Source organism: Sceloporus occidentalis, unplaced genomic scaffold (assembly GCF_023333645.1).
Source record: "Sceloporus occidentalis isolate IW3139 unplaced genomic scaffold, rSceOcc1.0.p SCAF_2, whole genome shotgun sequence".
Lineage (NCBI taxonomy): Eukaryota > Metazoa > Chordata > Lepidosauria > Squamata > Phrynosomatidae > Sceloporus > Sceloporus occidentalis.
In genome coordinates this window covers 91,115,625-91,135,477 of record NW_028316982.1, presented here as the reverse complement: position 1 = coordinate 91,135,477, position 19,853 = coordinate 91,115,625, and the positions used below count along the sequence as shown (strand labels likewise).

Here is a 19,853-nt window from a genome sequence, read left to right as displayed (position 1 = left end):
GGTGTTTTTTATTCCGGCAGAAGGGGGCGATCTAAGACTAAGTCCTTGACCAAAAATGAAAAGATGAGAGAAAAATGAAAACCAATGACACGTGGAAAGAGCAGAAGATAGTAAGGAAGCATATCAGTACAGTTTTACATATTGTTTCCCATTTCTTTAATCATAAGGAGGAAAACAATGTTATGTGCATGAACATAATTGTAGACCATACTGTGTGCTTGCTGGGTGTTTTTTTCAGTGTAATCCACAAGCAAAGATTTCCCCCTTTTAAACCAAGGAGCATTGCCAATTCTTTAGTCTACTGTTCCTGAACTCACAAGTTTGTACCAGTTTTGTCTAATACCCCAGGCACTGTGGGTGTCAGTTTACACAAACTCCTTCTTTTCCTTTCTTTTTTTAGCCTTTAATAACTAACTCATGTAGATCCACCCATCAGTTGGATTTCACTGTAATAAAGTCATTCCCTGCTGCCTCTGCCTCTGCCTCTGCCTCCTCCTCCTCCTGGCATTTCTGCCTGGAGGCTGCACAGTGTCTGTACATATGTTATTAGGCTTCTTAGAAAACTGCTGCAGTTTAAAAAGTTGTGATAACAATGCTTCGGGTCATTGTGGAATCAGCTGCAAATATCCCTAAAAACAAGTTTGGCAAACCAGACCCTATTGTGTCGATTATTTTTAAAGGTAAGGAAAACTAACTTGTCAAATAGGGTAAATAGGGTATGGGATGGTATTTTTCTATCTACCAGGGTGGCACAAGAGGGGAAAAGAAGTATAAGTGGTGATATGACTGTATTTACAAAAGACTTGAAACTAACCTTTGTACACTACAGCTCCCCCCCAAATGTAATAGTATTTTCACAAGCTACTCTTTCAAAACTCTTAGGTATATTTGTTTGACTTGTATCTACATGTAAATTTCTCAGCTTTAATTTTTGATGTATGTACATGTGAGATGTACATTTGGTTTTTAAATTATTTTGCTACAATAGTTGACATTTTCAACAGCATTTGATTTTTTTTAAAAGTCCTCTTTACAAACAGGGATTCCTGTCAACCTTTTCCCTCAAATAAACTGTTCTGAAACTTTTCAAACACTGGCTATCTGCATTATTACAAGCTCCTTTTTTCTGTCATCTTTCGTTTTCAGACATAAGACTTTTTAAAATAATTAATAACCATAACTTGAGGGAGAGAACAGAAGCAATACATTTGCTCTTATCAACAGTTATTATGAGCCTTATTTATTTTATGAGTCTTGTTTCACTTTTGTGTCAGTTTTGCAGAGGTTTTCATCTTGCGTTAGTCCCTTTCCTCACAGCTGGTTACAGTTCTGTTCCATTTTCGAGAGCAAATATTAAAGCATCAGGTAGCTCATTTAGTCCATCAGACTGGAATGTGGCCTGAAATTTAGATATATTGTTTGTCTTTATTTTTTGATATATTTTATATTAGTACACAATGACAAATATAACTTTACACATTATTCTTGATTTAATTTTTTCATTTAATGTGCTGGAATGTCAAATACATCATCAAAATTAAATAGCTGCAAGGATCAGAGTTTATAATAATTACTAAAATGTAATGAGACAGTTGGACCTAAGTGCTGTTTCATTCCCAGTGCAAGGTAAGGGGGATGGTGCAGCTCTTGGCATATGGACAACTGGATCAGCTAAATCCAACTACCCACATGACCATGCTCCAGGGCTTCCTGGAAACCCCAGTGTTTCCCCCAACTTTGCTTTATTTGGATCAAAGTCAGGTTAAGGGCTAAAAATGACTTATCCTTCCTGCAAGTATCTCTATGTTGTCCATGGTCTGCACTAAGTTGGAGCAATGTTGTCTTTAGCTCTTGGTGCATATAACTTGGTATTTGAGGGATGAATTACATGATGACATTTAGCAGACAAAACACTGATATTCCTCTGTTCTTCATTCTTAAATTATTTTTTAAAAAATCTCTCTACTTGCTCTCTTTTAAAAAAAAAAAACATTCAGTGTAGTCCTTCCATCTACTCCACCCTTGCGTAAATGTCTTATCAGGTGGTGCCTTGTGAAATAGACACTTGTGGGTGTGCATACTGCTAGGTGAAACATTTTTTCCTTATTTTATGCAAGTTAGAACTTAAATCACTTTCATAGACTTCTTGCTTTTCAAAATATGAGGCTTTAGTCTGAAGCTTGATATGCTTCTGATTCATTTTTTAATCGGGATTCACACATGATTTAAGTAATCAGCTTTTTCAAAAAGCCTAAACTGGCTGGAATTCTGTTTTCAGGTGGCTTTGCAGGGTATCACACTGTATGATATATAGTTACAGTATATTATCTGTATTTTTTAACTTCCAGTAGAATTACAAATCCAGTTATGAAAGAGTGGGGAATTAGATGATTTTAAAAAAAAATACTGCAGGGGGAGGAAGAGTTAAACATCCTTTCTCCCAAGGATTCTGTCAACATTCGGTTCTTTCTCCCTGTCCCATTCTGCCTGCTTTGATGGGAAAATAAATACATTTGGAAACCCAGTAATGAATTTCTTGCCCAATATCCAGTTTTCCCCTTAAATGGGCCCCTGTCTAAAGTAGCTTTGGTTCTAAAATAGTTTTCTGGAATTCTTTGGAAGGCTAAGGGTGGTTTCACCGAAGCACTTCCTTAGCAGAAGACACTTTGTTTTTCTTTATTGCCAGTGGGCCTCTGAAACGTACAGACCAAGGGTATGTGGTCTGTCCACAGGCCCAATAAGGATTGTCAACTACCTTTGTTGAATGAACACACTTCAGAATGATCTGCAACACCCAAGAGTTTTATAGTTTACAAGCCAATGTAAGAGGAATTCCATAAAGGTACAAACTTTACATTGCAGATTTAGCAGCCCATGCATACTACATAATCACAGAGCTATTATTCAACTTTAACTGCCATGGTTCTGTGCTATGCAGGGTGACTAAATGTCATAACCACAAAGGAGGACCAGACACTGTAAAACATAGGACATTCAAGAAAAATGTAGGATATTACAAAATAAAAGCTAAAAACACTCATATACTGTATATACTCATGTATAAGTCTATAAATTTTAGTCAAAAAATTGACACCAAAAACCTGAGTCGACCTATCCATGGGTCTCTGGAAGTACTGTACTTTAACTCTTATACAGTTGGCCCTTCTTATACACTGATTTCTTATATACAGATTCAAGCATCCACCGTTTGAAAATGTTCAAAAAAGTATAAATTTCAAATATCAAACCTTGATTTTAATTTTTTTTATAAGGAACACCATTTTGCTATGTCATTATATTTAATGGGACTTGAGCATACATGGATTTTGTTATCCATGGGGGATCTTGGAACCAAACCCCAGTGTATAACAAGGGCCCACTGTAAAAAGGAAACCGTCCCTTGGTGAAAGGCAAAAATGTAATAATAATAATAATAATAATAATAATAATAATTTGTATTCCACTTTTTCACAAAGGAATCAAAGTGGATTCCAACAGTATAAATAAAACATCAAACAATTAAAAATTACAATTTAAAAACCCCAACCCTCCCCCCAATCATAAAAACAGTGATCAGCCCATAAAAAGAGATTAAACATCAAAAAATTTAAAACTGTCCAATAGGAATACACTGAAATTTCGGGCAGATTAGCGCAAGAAATGAGTCTTCCTCTAGAGAAGGGGGGGACGGGGGCAACGGTATCAATCAGTTTTGATATCGGTATCAATAGAGGTATTAATAGTGGGGGAGGCAACTCTAATGGATCTAATGGATCTAACCTGGTCTGGAAAGGCCTGCCAAAGAGATTTGTCTTAATAGCCTTTTTAAATGGCAGATCTCATCCGGCAGGTCATTCCAGAGCCTGGGAGCAGCTGATGAGAACCTGTCCTGAAAGATCCTTTGTCACATACCCTTAAATTTTACCCTCAACTTATACATAGGTCATATCAAAATCTATAATTTTAGCCCCGAAACCTGCCCTCGACTTATACATGAGGTCGATTTATAGTAGAGTTTATATAGTACAGTCTGCCCTTGCCTTACGCGGGGGATCCATTCCAGTCCCCCCCTGCGTAAGGCAAAAACGCATATGCTCAAGCCCCATTAGATATAATGGGGCTTGTGCATGCTGTATGGCCGTGCACGTGCACCACAGGCGCACACACCACTCTCCCAGCAGCTTCCACGTAAGCTGTAAGCTGCCTATAACGAGCTCGCGTATGGCGCAGGCTCACTGTAAATATAAATACATGCTTCTTAGTCATGCTCAAAATGGAGGACATTTTGGAATTCCTCCTGGACAGAAGGCTGAAATGTGGGATCCTGGGGTTTTGCGAGGTCTCCCTAAACTGCCAAAGCAAGGATGCCAAAGCACAGAGCCATGGCAGGTCAAGTGGAATAGCAGCACTGTAATTTTGTACTGTGAATGGGCCCAAAGTCACATGCTTACTTGAGTTAAATCCCATTAAAATCAGTCTCTAACTTGAGTAGATAGGTAAAGAATTGTACTCTATACCTATACTCTGTATTCTGAGAAGATAGGTATAGAATTAAAAAAATAAGTAGTGTATTTCTTTCCTTTTTCTGAACTACCCTTGACATGGTGTAGTTCCCTGGTAAGCAAATGGCACCTAAATTGCACCCACTGATCACCCAAAATTGGCATAAAAGCACAAGTGAAAATCATAGCACAATAGAAGCAGGGAAGGAGGTATTTAATGGATTTTTATTAACAAAAAGAAATGGTTTCCAGACAATCTTCCATGGGACAACAGCAGAAGTGCGATAGTGTTGTGCAATAAGGCCAAAATGAGATGAATGCATTGCTATGATCCTATAATGCCATGGTGTGATAAGGCTGTTAATAACTCCACAGTGGCCAACTGATAAATCTCATCAAGCACAGCTGAAATGTTGGGGAAAACATAGGCTTACACAGAGAAGATGACAATTTTTAAACCTCCTGTATGGACTTGTTTTGGTGCCCAGTGCTTCTCAAGTTATTTGATGTTGGGGGGACTGGCAAGCTTTCCCTTCCCATGTGCCAGGGACTGGCACTATATTTGTGCCCATTGGCTTTAACTATTTTTTTCTTTCTTGGAAATCGACATGGTCTGGCAGCCAATAGTTTATGGACCAGCGCATATCCATGGACCACTACTCTGAGTAGCACTTCATTAAACCAGCTTAACTGGTTAACAGTGCCCTACTGTAGGTGGGGGAAGGAAGAAGGCCACAGACAAGGTAGTCATGAAAGAATTACAGCACTGGAGCAATTGGCTGCTCTGCATCAGCAGACTTTTGTCTGTTTTTTCTCACCACTGTTGTGCAACCAGTTAAGAAGGGCAAAGAAATAATAACTGAATGACTTTTGAGAGGCTTACATGCCATACATCTGGAAGCACCTTTGGTAGGCAGTAATAAATTAAATGCTAGGGAACCAGCATACATGGGAACTATGCGTTACAGGATATTTGTAATGGAATAGCGAATGTGTTAATTTTTCATTATATGTTGAAATTTAATATTCATTATAGGTGGATTTTAGATTCTCCTTCATGATTATCCAGATGAAAATAGGATGGATAATTTAAAAACAAGTAGAATAAAGGAATGGCTGTGTTTATAAGGTTTTCAGGTTCTTTCATTCCAAGACCACCCCCTAACCCCAAGTTAAACCATTCCTGATACTTGTGAAAAGCCACAGAATTAGAGGCTTTCCTGGACCAGTCAGACAACTAATTTTCCTGGTATGAGTTTGCTTTAGGTTATTGGAGCAGACGTTTGAAAGAAAGGTCAAATGTTTATCATCATATGAGTCATCTCTCAAAAATGCCTATTTTCCCTCATAAAGAACAATAATTGAGCAGTTTTAATAGCATAGATTTTCCAGGCAGTGATGAGGAAAGGTCATCCAAGAATGTAGTAAACCTTGTGCACTATGGATTAGGACGTGGGTGGCTTTTACAGGATCAGTGCCCAAAGTAAGCGTGAGTGACTTTGGACAGAAGTTTGGAAACCAGGAAGAACATTCTCCAAGCAACAAATACATAGGATTGATCTACCAGTATGGTAGTGGTGTTTTAAAGCAGTATCACAACCACTATCATCATTGTTCTCTATGTTTGATGTGTAAGCTGTGCCTGTGAGTGACATTGTACAGTATATGTTATAAGAGTGGCAGCACCCATACATGAGAGATGGATCCGCAGGCTTGGGGCGACCATGAAGTTTGCAAAACTGCAAATAATCTTAGTACTATTGTAAATTATATTTGTATGTAAATAGAACAAAGAATATTTGTTCTATTTTATTTTATTAAGATACTTGAATACGTGCATTTTAGTATATTAGCTGGTTGAGACAATTTTGTAGAACTCCCACTCCCACTAGTTATACTTCATATTACCACATGAGGAACTGCATCAATGTTGCAGCATTGATGCATTATATATTCAAATTTAATATTCATTATAGGTGCAGCATTAATGCAGTTTGACACCTCTCATGGCTCTATCCAATGGAATTCTGGGCTTTGTAGTGTCATGAGGTATTTAGCCTTCTTTGTCAGAGAGCTCTGGTGCCACAACAAACTACAAATCCCAGGATTCCATGGGATGGAGCCCTAGCAGTTAAATCTGTGTTCGACTACATTAATTCTGCAGTGCAGAAGCAGCATTGGTTGCAAATAGGAGCTAAGCCACTGATGGATACATCACTGCTATTAATCAGATGTAATTCCCAGTTGATCTCTCTCATTCACTTCAGCAGAGAAGGAATGCCTTACTACTACTCTTTGTGAAGGTTCAAACATTTACCAGCAGGGACTGTAGGTTAGAAACAATTGTGAAGTTTACACCAAGGGCAACAGAAGTGTGAATATGGAACAACCAGTTCCTTCAAAACAGGAACAAAGCAGTCCAGCCTTACCAATAGGCAGACTGAAGTGGCTGCCTCAGGCAGAAGATTATAAATGGCAGGAAAAGTCCACAAATTGTTGGTTATCAGATTTTTACTTCTTTACACAGAAGGAAAGAGACACTTGTGGTATTTTATTTTTCATGGGCCAAAATAATTTAACAAACATCAGGTATTGCATGCATTTTGTCTTGTGTTGGTAGATATCCTTTGCTATTCTACCTCAGGCAGCAAAAAGGCCACAGGCGAGTCAGTTATGAAGGAATCATCATCATCGTCATCGTTATCATTATTATTTCTTTCCCACCTCTCCCCAAGGCTTGAAGGAAGGTATAACGTAGATTAAAACACATAAAATAATTTAAACATTGTTGACACACATAACATAGAGCTTGTTAAAATTAAGGCACTGACTTCCTTTAGTCTATTCTTACCTGAAACCTAGCTGACATTACAGTACCCCTAGATATCTTGGAAAATCTTTCCAGTAAAGTGTACCTGTCTTTAATATAATTGGAATGCAAGTTCAACAAAATAGTGGTATTTATTCTTCACTAGCTAATATGCAAAAGTATTATTTTAACATATTTATCTGAAAAGAATAAAAAGATTGACAGTTATAGAGACCTAATGGTGTTTTCAATGTTTGATAAGAACTCATGATGTAAGGTTACTATTTTATTATTATTAAAGATACTCAGCAAAGGCCTGCAGGATTTAAAATGCACAAGTAAAACTAATAACAATAAAATATCCATGGTGGATGAAATTAAAAACAAACAGATAAAACAAGAACAATGCACCTATAGATGTCTACTCAGAAGTAAATCCCAGTGGGTCTTCCTCTATCCTAAATGTGTTTATAGGATTGCACCCAATATTTAGAGGAGGTAACTCAATCGCTCCAAAGTCTTTTGGAAAAGAGACAACAATTGCTGCAGTTTATTATGATAGGATGCAACTGGATTGCTAAGTGTGCACTGAAAAAAATAGATAGGATCAGTTTGTAAAAATATGTGACTGTATTCGGTTAAGGCACAGAGTATTAAAATATGATTTAGTTTAAACTGACAGAATTATAGTGGATATTTTCCTGTGTGAGTTACAGCTGGGTGCAGTCTTTTGTGGTCTAGTCTGAGTCAGTATCCTGAACAGATTTTTATTTTAGAAAAAAAAGGTTAATTCCTGTTGCCATTACCACAAGAATGTGAGTCAGATCCTCACTCCCTGAACAAAGCTAATGGTTAGTGCTTCCCTCTGCATCCAGTAGAAAGAACTGTCCAGAGCAGTGAAGACAGATTTATCCTAGGTCAGAATGAAAAAGGAACAAAAGAATATTTTGTTTTATGTCAATTATCTATTATATCTCATTTGAACTATGACAAATGGTTTTGAAAGACTCAGTTCAATGCAATGCATAAAAGCCAAGGTTGTATTAAGACTAACAAGAAGCTTGGGGACATTTGAATACTATCATTTTGGTTTTGCATATTTCTGCTGGAACCTCTATTTTCCGTGAATTTTCCACATGAAAAAGGCACTTGTCAAATCAATAACAAATTATTCGAAAGTAAATGTCAACTTTTCAAATCTATCATATTTTTAACAGCAGAAACAATGAACAGTGAGGGCAATTGCCGCAATTAATGTCCTGTAGATGGTGTGATGAAGAACTCTTGATGTAGCCCCAAATTATTGTCACTAAAGTCAAATGGAAAAATTGAGAGCAAATTCACATGACTCTTATAGGCATGACCTGCAGTTTTATTTTGGCGTGGAGCAGAAGGACAGGAAAAAGCAGCTCGACCTTGGTTTTTCCAAAAGTGGGTCAAATCCCCACTGTCTGCAAAGCCCGCTCCCAAGGGAAGCCAAATACCCACAAGCAGACTGCACGGCTCAGCGTCAAGCCACGCCGCTGGGTAATTATTTACACCCCCATCACGCATGCACACTGTCGCACAAACACACTGCCTGCAACCTCCAAGTACCTGCCACATCCACCTAGATGCATTCCATTGGATAGCCACCCATTTGATCAGCCACACAGTTGCACATGCAATGCTCTGCCCATACAGGTCATGGGTGCATCAGTGTGCGAGTGATACATTTGGCAAAGCACAATAATAGAGGCTTCATGCCCCCTTCTCCCTGTTTCACCCCGTGCCCCTTGTTGGACTGTCTGGTTTGTATATGTTGTAATTACATCCATTGGACTTGTCACACTTTCATTTTGTTTGCTTTGCTGCAGCTCCGCATTGGAGCTAGGTTGTTTATATTCAGGGACAAAGATGCACATTTTCTGAGCTAAGCTAGAGTATACCAGCTTCTTTTTGCTCCAGTTTTGAGCCCCTAAGCACAGCTTCATTTTGGTTTCCACCCACTTTGGAAAAGTTTGTCATATAAACGCCGTGCCTTCAAAGCAGTTGGAAGCTGCTTTATTTTGCCTGTCTGTTTCAGCCCTCTGACTCTGAAATTAAGTTTTTTTCCCCTTAGTCTGGGTTTAGGCATGAGTGTGGCAAAGGACATAGGTTCGTAGAAGCTACTATGCATTGAGTGAGACTATTGGTCCTGCTTGCTCAGTATTATTTACACTGCTGCTCTCCAGGATTTGAGATTAGTCATTATCATCCCATCCTGGAAATGCAAGGTATTGGACCTGTGATTACATGCAAAACAGGTGCGCTATCTCTTGAGTTATACAACATACAGTACCACATAAGATTGTTTGTGGTGGCTGAGCTTAAATCAAGGTGTGTCTCCAGCAGAACACTCAAAGAGCAGCAACAATGCAGAGATACCAAGATATAGACTTCCAAAACATGTCAGCTTAGATCAGGAGTGAGAACCATGCAGCCCTCCAGCCCCAGCAAGCATAGCCACTGGTGAGGAATGATGGGAATCACAGTCTAGCAGAATCTAGAGTACAATGTGGGTCTCTTTCCAGACTTAGACAAAAGTTGTCAAATGCAGTTGTCAACATACTGAAACTCACAATATCTGTTTGTTGTTGTGTGCCTTCAGGTTGTTTGCAACTTGTGGCAGCCCAAAGACGAATCCATCATGGGGTTTTCTTGGCTAGATTTGTTCAGAGGGGGTTGCCTTTTCCTTTCTCTGAGGTTGAGAGAGTGTGACTTGAACAAGGTCACCCAGTGGGTTTCCATGGCTGAGTAGGGATTTAACCTCTGTTCTACAGAGTCATAGTCCAGCATGCAAACCATGACACCACACTGGCTTTCAAAAACATATAGGGAGACCTTTTTTTATAGTTGTTATATTTTAAAATGCTATGCATATATCTTGGCTAGTAGTTCTATCAACCGTAAGGTCTGAGATCTGCTGAAGGAGCCCTTCCCAGCAGTGAAAACAGTATGGTGAGTGCAGATATGGGAGAGGGCCTTCCAAAGGTGGATCATCAGTGGTGCAATTGGAACAAATGGTGCAGGGCCCTCAATGGTCCTCCCCAATACCCTCCAACATTTCACAGATTAAAACCAGGACATGTGGCCAAACAATATGAGAGTGTTGTCATGACTGACAGCCAAAGTTATTAATGAGGAAGAAGAAACAATCTAGGAGAGATTGCAGCTGTTTGCTTTTTCCTGCCTCCTCCTCTCCCCCTCCCCCCAAGTTAATTTTGCACTTGGAACTCAGTTTGCAGCAACTGAAGTAATCTGAGGACAAAGTGGGGAAGTGGGAGAAGGATGGAGGAACTGGGAATTTTTTAAAGCACCTGGAAAAGGAAGACAATTGAAGATTAATCAGGATAGTCCTTGCCAAATCTGGACACACAAACAGAGAATGAATACACATGTTTCTTGTATTGCGATTATCTCTGCAAAGAACCCCCTAGAAGGGTGGCGCTATAAGTAATGAGAGCATTTGCAACCCACTGAAGTCAAATTTTCCAGCTAAGGACTGAACGAAGAGTTGGGGACATGTTGGGGTCACTGCTTCCCAGACTCTGGTCACCAAATTAGACCCAGATAGTGGAATACCCAGAACTGTTCCTTCACTCAGGCCTGAAAGGGGGTACACACATGTGTACGAAGTGGGTCCAGTTTGGATCCTAACCATTTTAATCTGTCCTTGAAGCCTTCTCTGTGGAATGTCTTCTTTGATGTCAATTTAAAATATGATTTTGAATTAAAGCTTTTGGGAATCAAATACTTTTATCCAGTTTGTTTCTAGACTGTAAATAGTTTTAACGTGATTTGAACTGTATTTTTTATTTTACAATTTGAACTTTTACATTCCTTCAACGAATTTTATTTCACACTGTACAGAGATCCTTGGATATAGGACAGGATATAAAATGTGTAATAAATAAATAAATAAAAATTTAAAAATAACACTTTTTTCTTGGTTGCGTAAAAATAATATTTTAGCATCTTATTAATGATATTTTCTTATATTATTCAGACAACTGATATTTTTATTATTATCATTTCTAGATGAAAAAAAGAAAACTAAGAAAATTGACAGTGAACTCAACCCTGTCTGGAATGAGGTGACTTGCTTTTATTTTTGTTTTTGTTATCCATTACTATGAAAATGAGCATCAAGGGGACAATAAACAGGGTCAGCCCTTCCATTAGTCAAAGTGATGTGGTGGCCTCAAGTACCTAATTTTGAGTGTTCATATAGACAGTCAGAAAATTGTTAGCTATTTAATAGGTCACTTAGAAGTTGTACAGACCGCCCCTATCTTTGCCAGATCAGGGTCGCGGCAACTGCACGCCATGGCCCAAATCTGGCCTTTCCATGGAGCAAAAAGGAGCCAGCGCTGTATTATCTAGACACAGAGCCAGAGGAGTGCTATGGTGCTATGGCTGTATGGTGCTCCTTTGGTGCTGCATCATCTAGATACAGTGCCAGAGGAGTGCCATGATGCCACTTGACATGTGGTGCAGTGCACAGCATCACGCCGCCCTGGGGGTGGAGTTGGGGCATGAATCGTGTGAGCACACCACACCCCAACTCTGCACCCAGGCCGGCCTTAATGGCCAGTCTGTACAGCCTGTTACTGACAGAGATAGGGAAAGTATGTGTGAGCTTTTCCGCTTTGTACTAAAATAATATTTGGGTACTGCATGCTCAGTATCCCTTTCCCAAAAATCTGAAATGCTCTGAAGTCTGAAATTTTTGAGCACCATTATGATGCTTTGAGGCTTTGATTTTGGGATATTTTGGAATACAAGTAGCATATTACATACTGTGTTTGCAAGGCTAGAGAGAGACACCAGAGATGTGAGAGTGGAAATGACACAGCTGAAGAGAGACATGAGGATCTGTGAAATGGTGGGAGGCATGGATTCATTCCAAGCACTATGCTTTGATTCCTGCCATTTCATAGATCCTCACAACTCTCTCCATCCTTGTGTCTCTCTGCAGCCTCACAAATACAATATAGGTACATGCTATGCTACTTGCATTCTAAAATCCAAAAAATAAAAATAAAAATATTCCAACACTGAAATACATCTGGTCCTAAGCATTTTGGATAAAGGATATTCAATATGTATAAGCATCTTGACTTCCTCAGGTAGCCAAATGTTGAAACAAAACCCACAAGTGCTGCCTACAGCCTGTTCTGTCTGTGTCTTTGTACTGAAAAACAGAAAATCTGTTACTGAGATTAAATACACAAGATAGGGAACAACATTCATATTTCACCTCAATGAAAGATGCAGAAGTTCTGTTTCAAGTGATATATTGATCTTTTCTCTCTGTTCCATCATGTCACAATTTGTTTTAGTGAAATTTCCTGTACTTAAGAAAATGCTAAATATGGCCAGCAGCTGTGTAAATAAATATGAAATGAGACTGAGTTGAGTATGAATACCTTAGCAAACATGCTTCACCTGAGGCATGTTCATTGCTCACTGAAATCAAAGGGAAAGGGGTGGGGGCTTCTCATTTATTTTTATTGTTTGCATTGTGTAGAACTGTCCTCAGTTTATATTTCATCTTTACCTCTGGTCCCAAAAACAACAGATTTCAAAGGTGTGGAGAAAAAATAATTTTTAATTTATCAAGGAGGAGTGAAAATTATCACCTCGCACATGTCTTCATTGACAATATATCTGTATTATTGTTGTTGTGATAGTTTATAACCACTGTATTCTCTTCACAGCAAAGTGTGTAAAATGTACTTAATATGTATTTATATATATATTAAATATACTGGTATATGTCATATTTATGTGTGTTATATGAGGCTTTCAGATTTGCTATTACTATGTATTTTAAAACATGTTAATACAGTGTGCCCGCACCATATGTGACTTTCAGAGAATGGTTTGTGTGCGCCTCACCGCACCTAATGCACGAGCCCCATGGTTTTCAATGGGGCTTGAGCATATGCATGTTTTGCCTTACGCAGGGGGAGGGGGTCTGGAATGGACTCATCAGCTCCCATATAACTCAGTAAAAATAAGAAGCCTCTCCTTAATCCAAATAGTGTCTCTATATGATTTGAGTTAGATCAAAAATACTAACTCCATGAGAATTCTTATTGACAATGCTTCAAAACACACTGCATAAATAATCCAGTTTGAGACTGCTTTAACTGTCCTGGCTCAGTGCTAGGAAATCCTGGGAGTTGTAGTTTATTGTGGTACCAGAGCTTTCTGACAGAGAAGGCTAAATGGCCCACAAAACTAGAATTCCTGGAATTCCCTAACATTGAGCCAGGACAGTTAAAATGGTCTCAAACTGGATTATTTTTGCAGTGTGTTTTGGACCAAAGTGGAAGCTAGAGAATAATGAGCTGGTCCTCAAGGTGGAAAACCTTAGGTTCTTCAGATGTTCTGGCCTAAAGCCCCAGAAAACACAGTATGGCCAAGGCCAGTGATTCCCAAACTCTGGCCTTCCAGTGTTTTAGACCTCAGCTCCCAGAATCCCAAAATGGCTGCAGAGATCTTGGCCAACAGTCTGAGATTCTGGGAGCTGAAGTCTACAATACCTGGAGGACCAGAATTTGGGAATCACTAGCCTAGGTTAAATGGCTGTAGTCGTCCAAAGCATCTCGAACATCAACGTTCCCCACACTGCCTTAAAGTTCAGTTGTGTCATTAGAAGACTTCTGATTTGTAACATGTGGTTTTAAGTTCAAAATACTACCTAGCACTATTTCATTAACAGCCATGGTGTTGTCCTATGGAATCCTGGGATTTGCAGTTTAGGGCAGCATATTTAGACTTATCAAACAGAGAGATCTAGTGCCTCTGCAAACTAGAAGCCTCAAAATTCCACAGGATGAAACCATGGGAATTAAAGTCACCACCTTGGATCTTGTGCTGAGAGCAAGGCAGGATAATAAACAAACAAACAAACAAACAAACAAACAAATATAATAATGCAATGATTATTTCGTGTGAATGGCCCCAGGTAGTCCAACACTGGTGAAGTTAAGCAGTTGCAGTTTTGGCAGTACTCCATTCAACCCGCATTCAGTTTGACTCCAGTTTAACTATCATTGCTCAATCTATGGAATCCTGGAAAATGTAGTTTTTTGACACTTTTAGCCTTCTCTGTCAGAGAGCTCTGGTGCCACAACAAATTATAGTTTCCAGAATTCTATAGCATTGAGCCATGGCAGTTAAACTGGTACCAGGTTGGATTATTTCTGTAATGCGAATGCAGCTTTAATTCTTTCTGCTTGATTTGCTGCATTTTGAGTCATTTTGCCTCTGCTTGCAGTAAACAGTAATCTACATGATACTAGTGTCTGCATATATTCTTAGGTACGTTTAGCTATAGAGACTGCAGTTTCTGTGCAAACAATTATTTTAACTGCTACTTTAGTCCTGTGATTAAACCTGGACCTTCAAAAGGAAAAGGAGTTCTGTACATAAACAATCCACATGGGTGTTGGACATCTTATTTTAAAGTGGCATTCCACTTCACAGAAGCTTCCAGAAACTCAGTTCTCGAGGAACATGCATGCACCTTGTTTGGATGTTTAAAAGGAGCAATTTTGTCACCATGGCAATAGCAGCAAATTTGGCAGCAATTAAGTGTTTTTGAATGAGATACAGTTCTCAGAAGTTGCCACTCCTGATGTAATGTTTAATCGATTGTCAGATGGCCAGATGAAAAACCGTGCAGAGTTTTGCATGATAAACTCTACCTGTTGAAAGTCTTCTCTTCAGTTATGAGAATTGCAGCACCAATGTTCTCTTTTTCAGCTGGCCACAATGACTGTACACCAGTTCCCCAGAAAGTGTAAAGAAATGTCACAACAGTCCAATACATTGGAACACCTAATAAGAAAGAGTGATTCACAACTGAGTTCTATAGAAATCAGTGGGGGTCTGATTCAAAAGTCATAATGTGCAGAACAGGCCTGTGCATATTTATTTAGAACCAGTACCCATGAGCAATATGCATGTCCAGTGGGGCTTATTCCTTGGAACATATAGGGGGTATTCACACTTTTTTTTGTACTGAAGTGATGCATATCTATGTTTATGGCGATCAAATCTCTTCAAGGCATTTTAACCCGGTCCAGCATTCACATTGGGGCCATTTCACATCAGCATGGTTGTGTCCCATGACTGGGAAAGATCCCAGTGATCCAGATTGATTTGGTAACGCATTCGCACTGCCAAAGATCCAGATCACTTCGGCCCTAAAAAAAGATGTGGTTAGGTCTTTTTTCAATGCAATCCTTTTTTCAATGCACTGGGTTTTTCACCGCCCGCCCCCGCCCCGCCCCCCCGGCAAACTGTGTTGGTGCATTCGGGACAGGGTGAATGTTGCGGAAATAATACAGTTTCACATTGCGTTATTTCTGTAGTGTGAATGGGCCCATACATTGTTTTTGGTGAGACACAGATCCAAAACACACTGCAGAAATAATCCAGTTTGAGACCACTTTAACTGCCCTGGTTCACTGCTAGAGAATTCTGAGAACTGTAGTTTCTTGTAGCACCAGAGCTCTGTGACAGAGAAGGCTAAATGTCTCACAAAACTGCATTGTGTTTTGGACCCTAGTCATGTCTACGTTTTAGTAGATTATTCGTTGTATGTCCATAGAAGTGCATCTTTATACAACCAGTTATACAGCATCTACACTACAGAATTAATGCAGTTTGAACCACTTCAGCTGCCATGGCTCATTATTACAGAATTCTGTGATTTGTAGTTAGAATCCTAGAGCTGGAAGAGACCTCAGTGGCCATCGAGTCCAGTCCTCTGCTATGCAGGAATACACAAAACACCACTGACATAGCCATCCAGTATCTGTTTACAAAACTCCAAAGAAGGAGAGTTTTGTGAGATATTTAGCTTTCTCTGTCAGAGAACTCTGGTGTCATTTGTTGTTAATGTTAACTACTTTCACGTTGATCTCAATTCATGCCGACCCTGTGGATATCTCCAAGATTTTCTGTCTTCTATTTTTTGGTCAGATCCTGTAAATTCATGCCATTAATCTCTTTAATAGAGTATAGCATGTTGTCTTCCTCTCTTTCTACTTCTACTACCTCTCCTAGCATTATTGCTTTTTCCATGAGTCATGTCTTCTCACGATGTGGCCAAAGTATGACAGCCATAATAAACTACAAATCCCAGGATTCCATAGGATGGAGCCATGACAGTTAAAGCAGTGTCAAACTGCATTAATTTTGCAGTGTAGTAGCAGCTACTCTCTGAACTGGCCCTGAGGAAATTGACAATTCTGCACACACCCCGCGTGTGAAAGCCTCATTTTCGCTTTTGAAAGGATCGGGTCCAATATGAACTTCCCGTGGTTAATCCGGTTTCTGATCCGGGGTAAAAGGTAGTCTGAATGGCCCCTGAGGCTAGTATCTGAGCATACATGCATAGGATTGCATTGATAAAGCAATTTCAAGTTAGATACCTACACCGAAATAGTCATCAGATTCCTACATGACCATTTACGTACTATGTAGCACCATAACTGTAGTAAATATGTAGTACTGTAGTTCTAAATGTGTAACTGTAGGGCCCGGACAGACAGGCCAAAATGAAGCTGCTTCGGGTCAGTTTGGAGGTATGCTGTTTAAATGGCACTCGCATCTTAAGAGGCCAGAAGCTGCACCAAAGCTGCGCTACAGTCGTTAGGGCTGGAGCATGGCTTTGGCATGCTTCTTAGGAAGCGTGCATCATTTAAAGAGCATACCTCCAAAGTGACTCGAAGCAGCTTTATTTTAGCCTGTCTGTTTGGGCCCTGTAAGTGCAGTACACACCGCCCCAAAGGGGTGGCCTGTAAGTGCCCCTTTTATCTGCAGGTTGGGGGCAGGGCAGCCTCACCGGCAGCCCTATGGCCCCAATCCGGGGTTTTTCCAGACCATGCCACTTCTCTGTGGCGCAGGAAAGGAGTGTCCTTCATGCCCCTAGACACCCCGGGAGCCAGAGCCATGAGAGAAAGGGGCTGCCCGGACCCTTTCTCCCGGGCATCATTCCCACAGCTGTTTGGTTGCTGTGGGAACGATGCAGCATGTTCCTGGGGCAGCACGGAGGCATCACACATACACCGTGTCATTTGGATGCAGCGTATACGTGATGTCATCATGACGGTCACACTGCCACCACGTACTAGGGTTGCGGGGCATGTGGACGCTCTGCTCCTGTGGCCAGGGCAGTGCAAAGTGCCGGTCTGGACCGCGCCGTAGATCATTTATTTGTAACTGCTCAATAGGATTCAACTACAATTTGCATGATTGTAATTATGGTGCGGTACAGACTGCCCCTGCAGAGGCAGCCTGCACCCGCCCCTTTCTGCACCAGATTGGGAGCTGGGCAGCCTCACTGGCAGTCCTGTGGCCCCAGTCCGAAGTTTTTCCAGACCACGGAGAAGCGGCCCAGGAAAGGGGTGTCCTTGGAGCTTCATGCCCCTGGACACCCTGGAGCCAGAGCCAGGAGGAAAAAGAGGTGGCCCGTTCCCTTTCTCCACGCATCGTTGGCGCAGCCATTTAGTTGCCACGCCAATGATGCATGCAGGGCTGCACAGAGTTCCTTTCCGCACCATTGGAAAGGCACGATAAGCACCCTCCAGCGGTGCAGAGATGATAAAAGCACATTGCATTGTTTGGACACGGCGCGTGGGTGATGTCATCATGGTGGCCCCCATGTGGATGGGAGGCCGCCATGACTATGCCGCCACCACGAACTAGGGTTGTGGGGCATGCAGTCGCTCCACCTCTGTGCAACCCTAGTAAGGGCCCAGGCTGGTCTGTACCGGCCCTGTGTAACTGATTTTAAAAAATGTTTCAGATATGCATTCCTGAATTGGTTTTCATTGTTTATAGATCTAAAGCTCTAACTAGCTTTAGAGGCAAGTTGAAGACCATATTGTTTAGGGAAGTGTTCCCAGGAAGTCTGTGATTGCGACCTGATTGTTTTGATGCTTGACTCAATGTTGGATTTTGCTGTTTTAACTTGTTTTCTTATGATGTTTTTAATTTGTTGTTTTAACTTCTAGATTGTACGCCATAGGCAGGCTTTTTATATATTCTTGATTTTACTTGGTTTTGTACTGTGCCGTGTACATTTACAGCACTTTATAAATAAAGCTAATAATAATAATAATAATAATAATAATAATAATAATAATAATATCTGTGTTGTGATCAGTAGCTAATTCAGTTGTAACTGTTCTATTAATTCCTTTTGCAGATTCTTGAGTTTGATTTGAAAGGAATACCACTGGATATTTCATCATCCCTGCAGATTATTGTGAAAGATTTTGAAACAATTGGACAAAACAAGTATGTTGAATTTTAAAAAAAAAAACAACCCCAAAACTCTTTGATGCTTTTATTTTTCAGTGCAATTTGCTTTGAACAAAAAGGAAAATTTTAATTTTGAATCCAGTTAATTTTTAGCCAGCGTGGCATAGTGGCTTGAGCACTGGCCTACAGCTCTGGAAACTAGGATTCAAATCTCTTCTCAGACTTAGGCACAGGACAGACAGGCCGTTTGTAGTGTGGCAGCAGCATAGCTAGAGTTAGGGACTGCGCAGCAACTGCACGGTCCCTAACTCTAGCACGTCGTGGTGGCGCTATAATGGTGGCGCCCCGTGTACATGGGCACCACCATTATGACATAACGGACACATAGCATCCACATGTCACGCCGCGCCAGTTGTGTCACAAGTGCATCATTGGCACACTCGGATGTAACTGGCATGGTGGAAAAAGAACCCGCTTTTTGCAGGGAATTAAAATGTGGACAAAGCAAAACTAACATTAAATTTGAAGGAGATATTGTCAGTTTTTTAAATCAGAATTTCCCCAAATTTGTAAATTTTCAATTCAAGTAGAGGACAGCAACATAATAATAATAATAATAATAATAATAATAATAATAATAATAATAATAAATTTTATTTATACCCCGCCCTTCCAAGAAATGATCAGGGCGGCTTACAAAGTTATAAAAACATTACAAACAGGTTAAAAATTCAATAAGCAATTAAAACCATTATTACAAAGACAGGACCAGGAAACGATAAAATAAAAAATACATATATCAGGGGCAGAAGAAAAATACAAAACGTTCATCAATCCAGGGTCAGAAAGAAAAAAGGGGGCAGGAAAGACAGACAAACAATTTAAGGTGGGAAGGCCAGCCGGAATAGATATGTTTTCAGCTGTTTTTTAAAAACATCTAATGAGGCGGCGGAGCGAAGCTCTGCAGGGAGCTTATTCCAAAGTAAAGGGGCAGCAGTGGTAAAGGCCCTCTGTGAGGTCCGAGTAAAATTAGACCTAGGGACCTCCAACAATTTAGTCCCAGATGTTCTGAGTGTGCGGGGTGGATTATGTGGGGAGAGGCGGTCCTCCAAGTACCCTGGGCCCAAGCCATTTAGGGCTTTATAGGTCAAAACCAACACCTTGTATTGAGCTCGGAAGCGAATAGGCAGCCAGTGAAGATCTTTTAAGATAGGTGTTATGTGGTCCGACCTGGA

At 40.2% G+C, this 19,853-nt stretch overlaps 1 protein-coding gene across 2 annotated transcripts in view; it reads left to right on the top strand.

Annotated features, from left to right (window-relative positions):
* Window positions 1-553: 553 nt before the first annotated feature.
* The window catches only part of LOC149318677 (myoferlin-like), a 112,381-nt gene continuing 93,081 nt past the window's right edge, over window positions 554-19,853 (top strand). For both annotated transcript variants that reach the window (XM_089510260.1, XM_089510259.1), the window contains exons 1-3: window positions 554-680; window positions 11,371-11,426; window positions 18,563-18,654. In XM_089510260.1, the coding sequence (XP_089366386.1) occupies window positions 593-680; window positions 11,371-11,426; window positions 18,563-18,654 (236 nt within the window). In that variant the 5' untranslated portion in view covers window positions 554-592. The remainder of the gene's footprint in view (window positions 681-11,370; window positions 11,427-18,562; window positions 18,655-19,853) is intronic.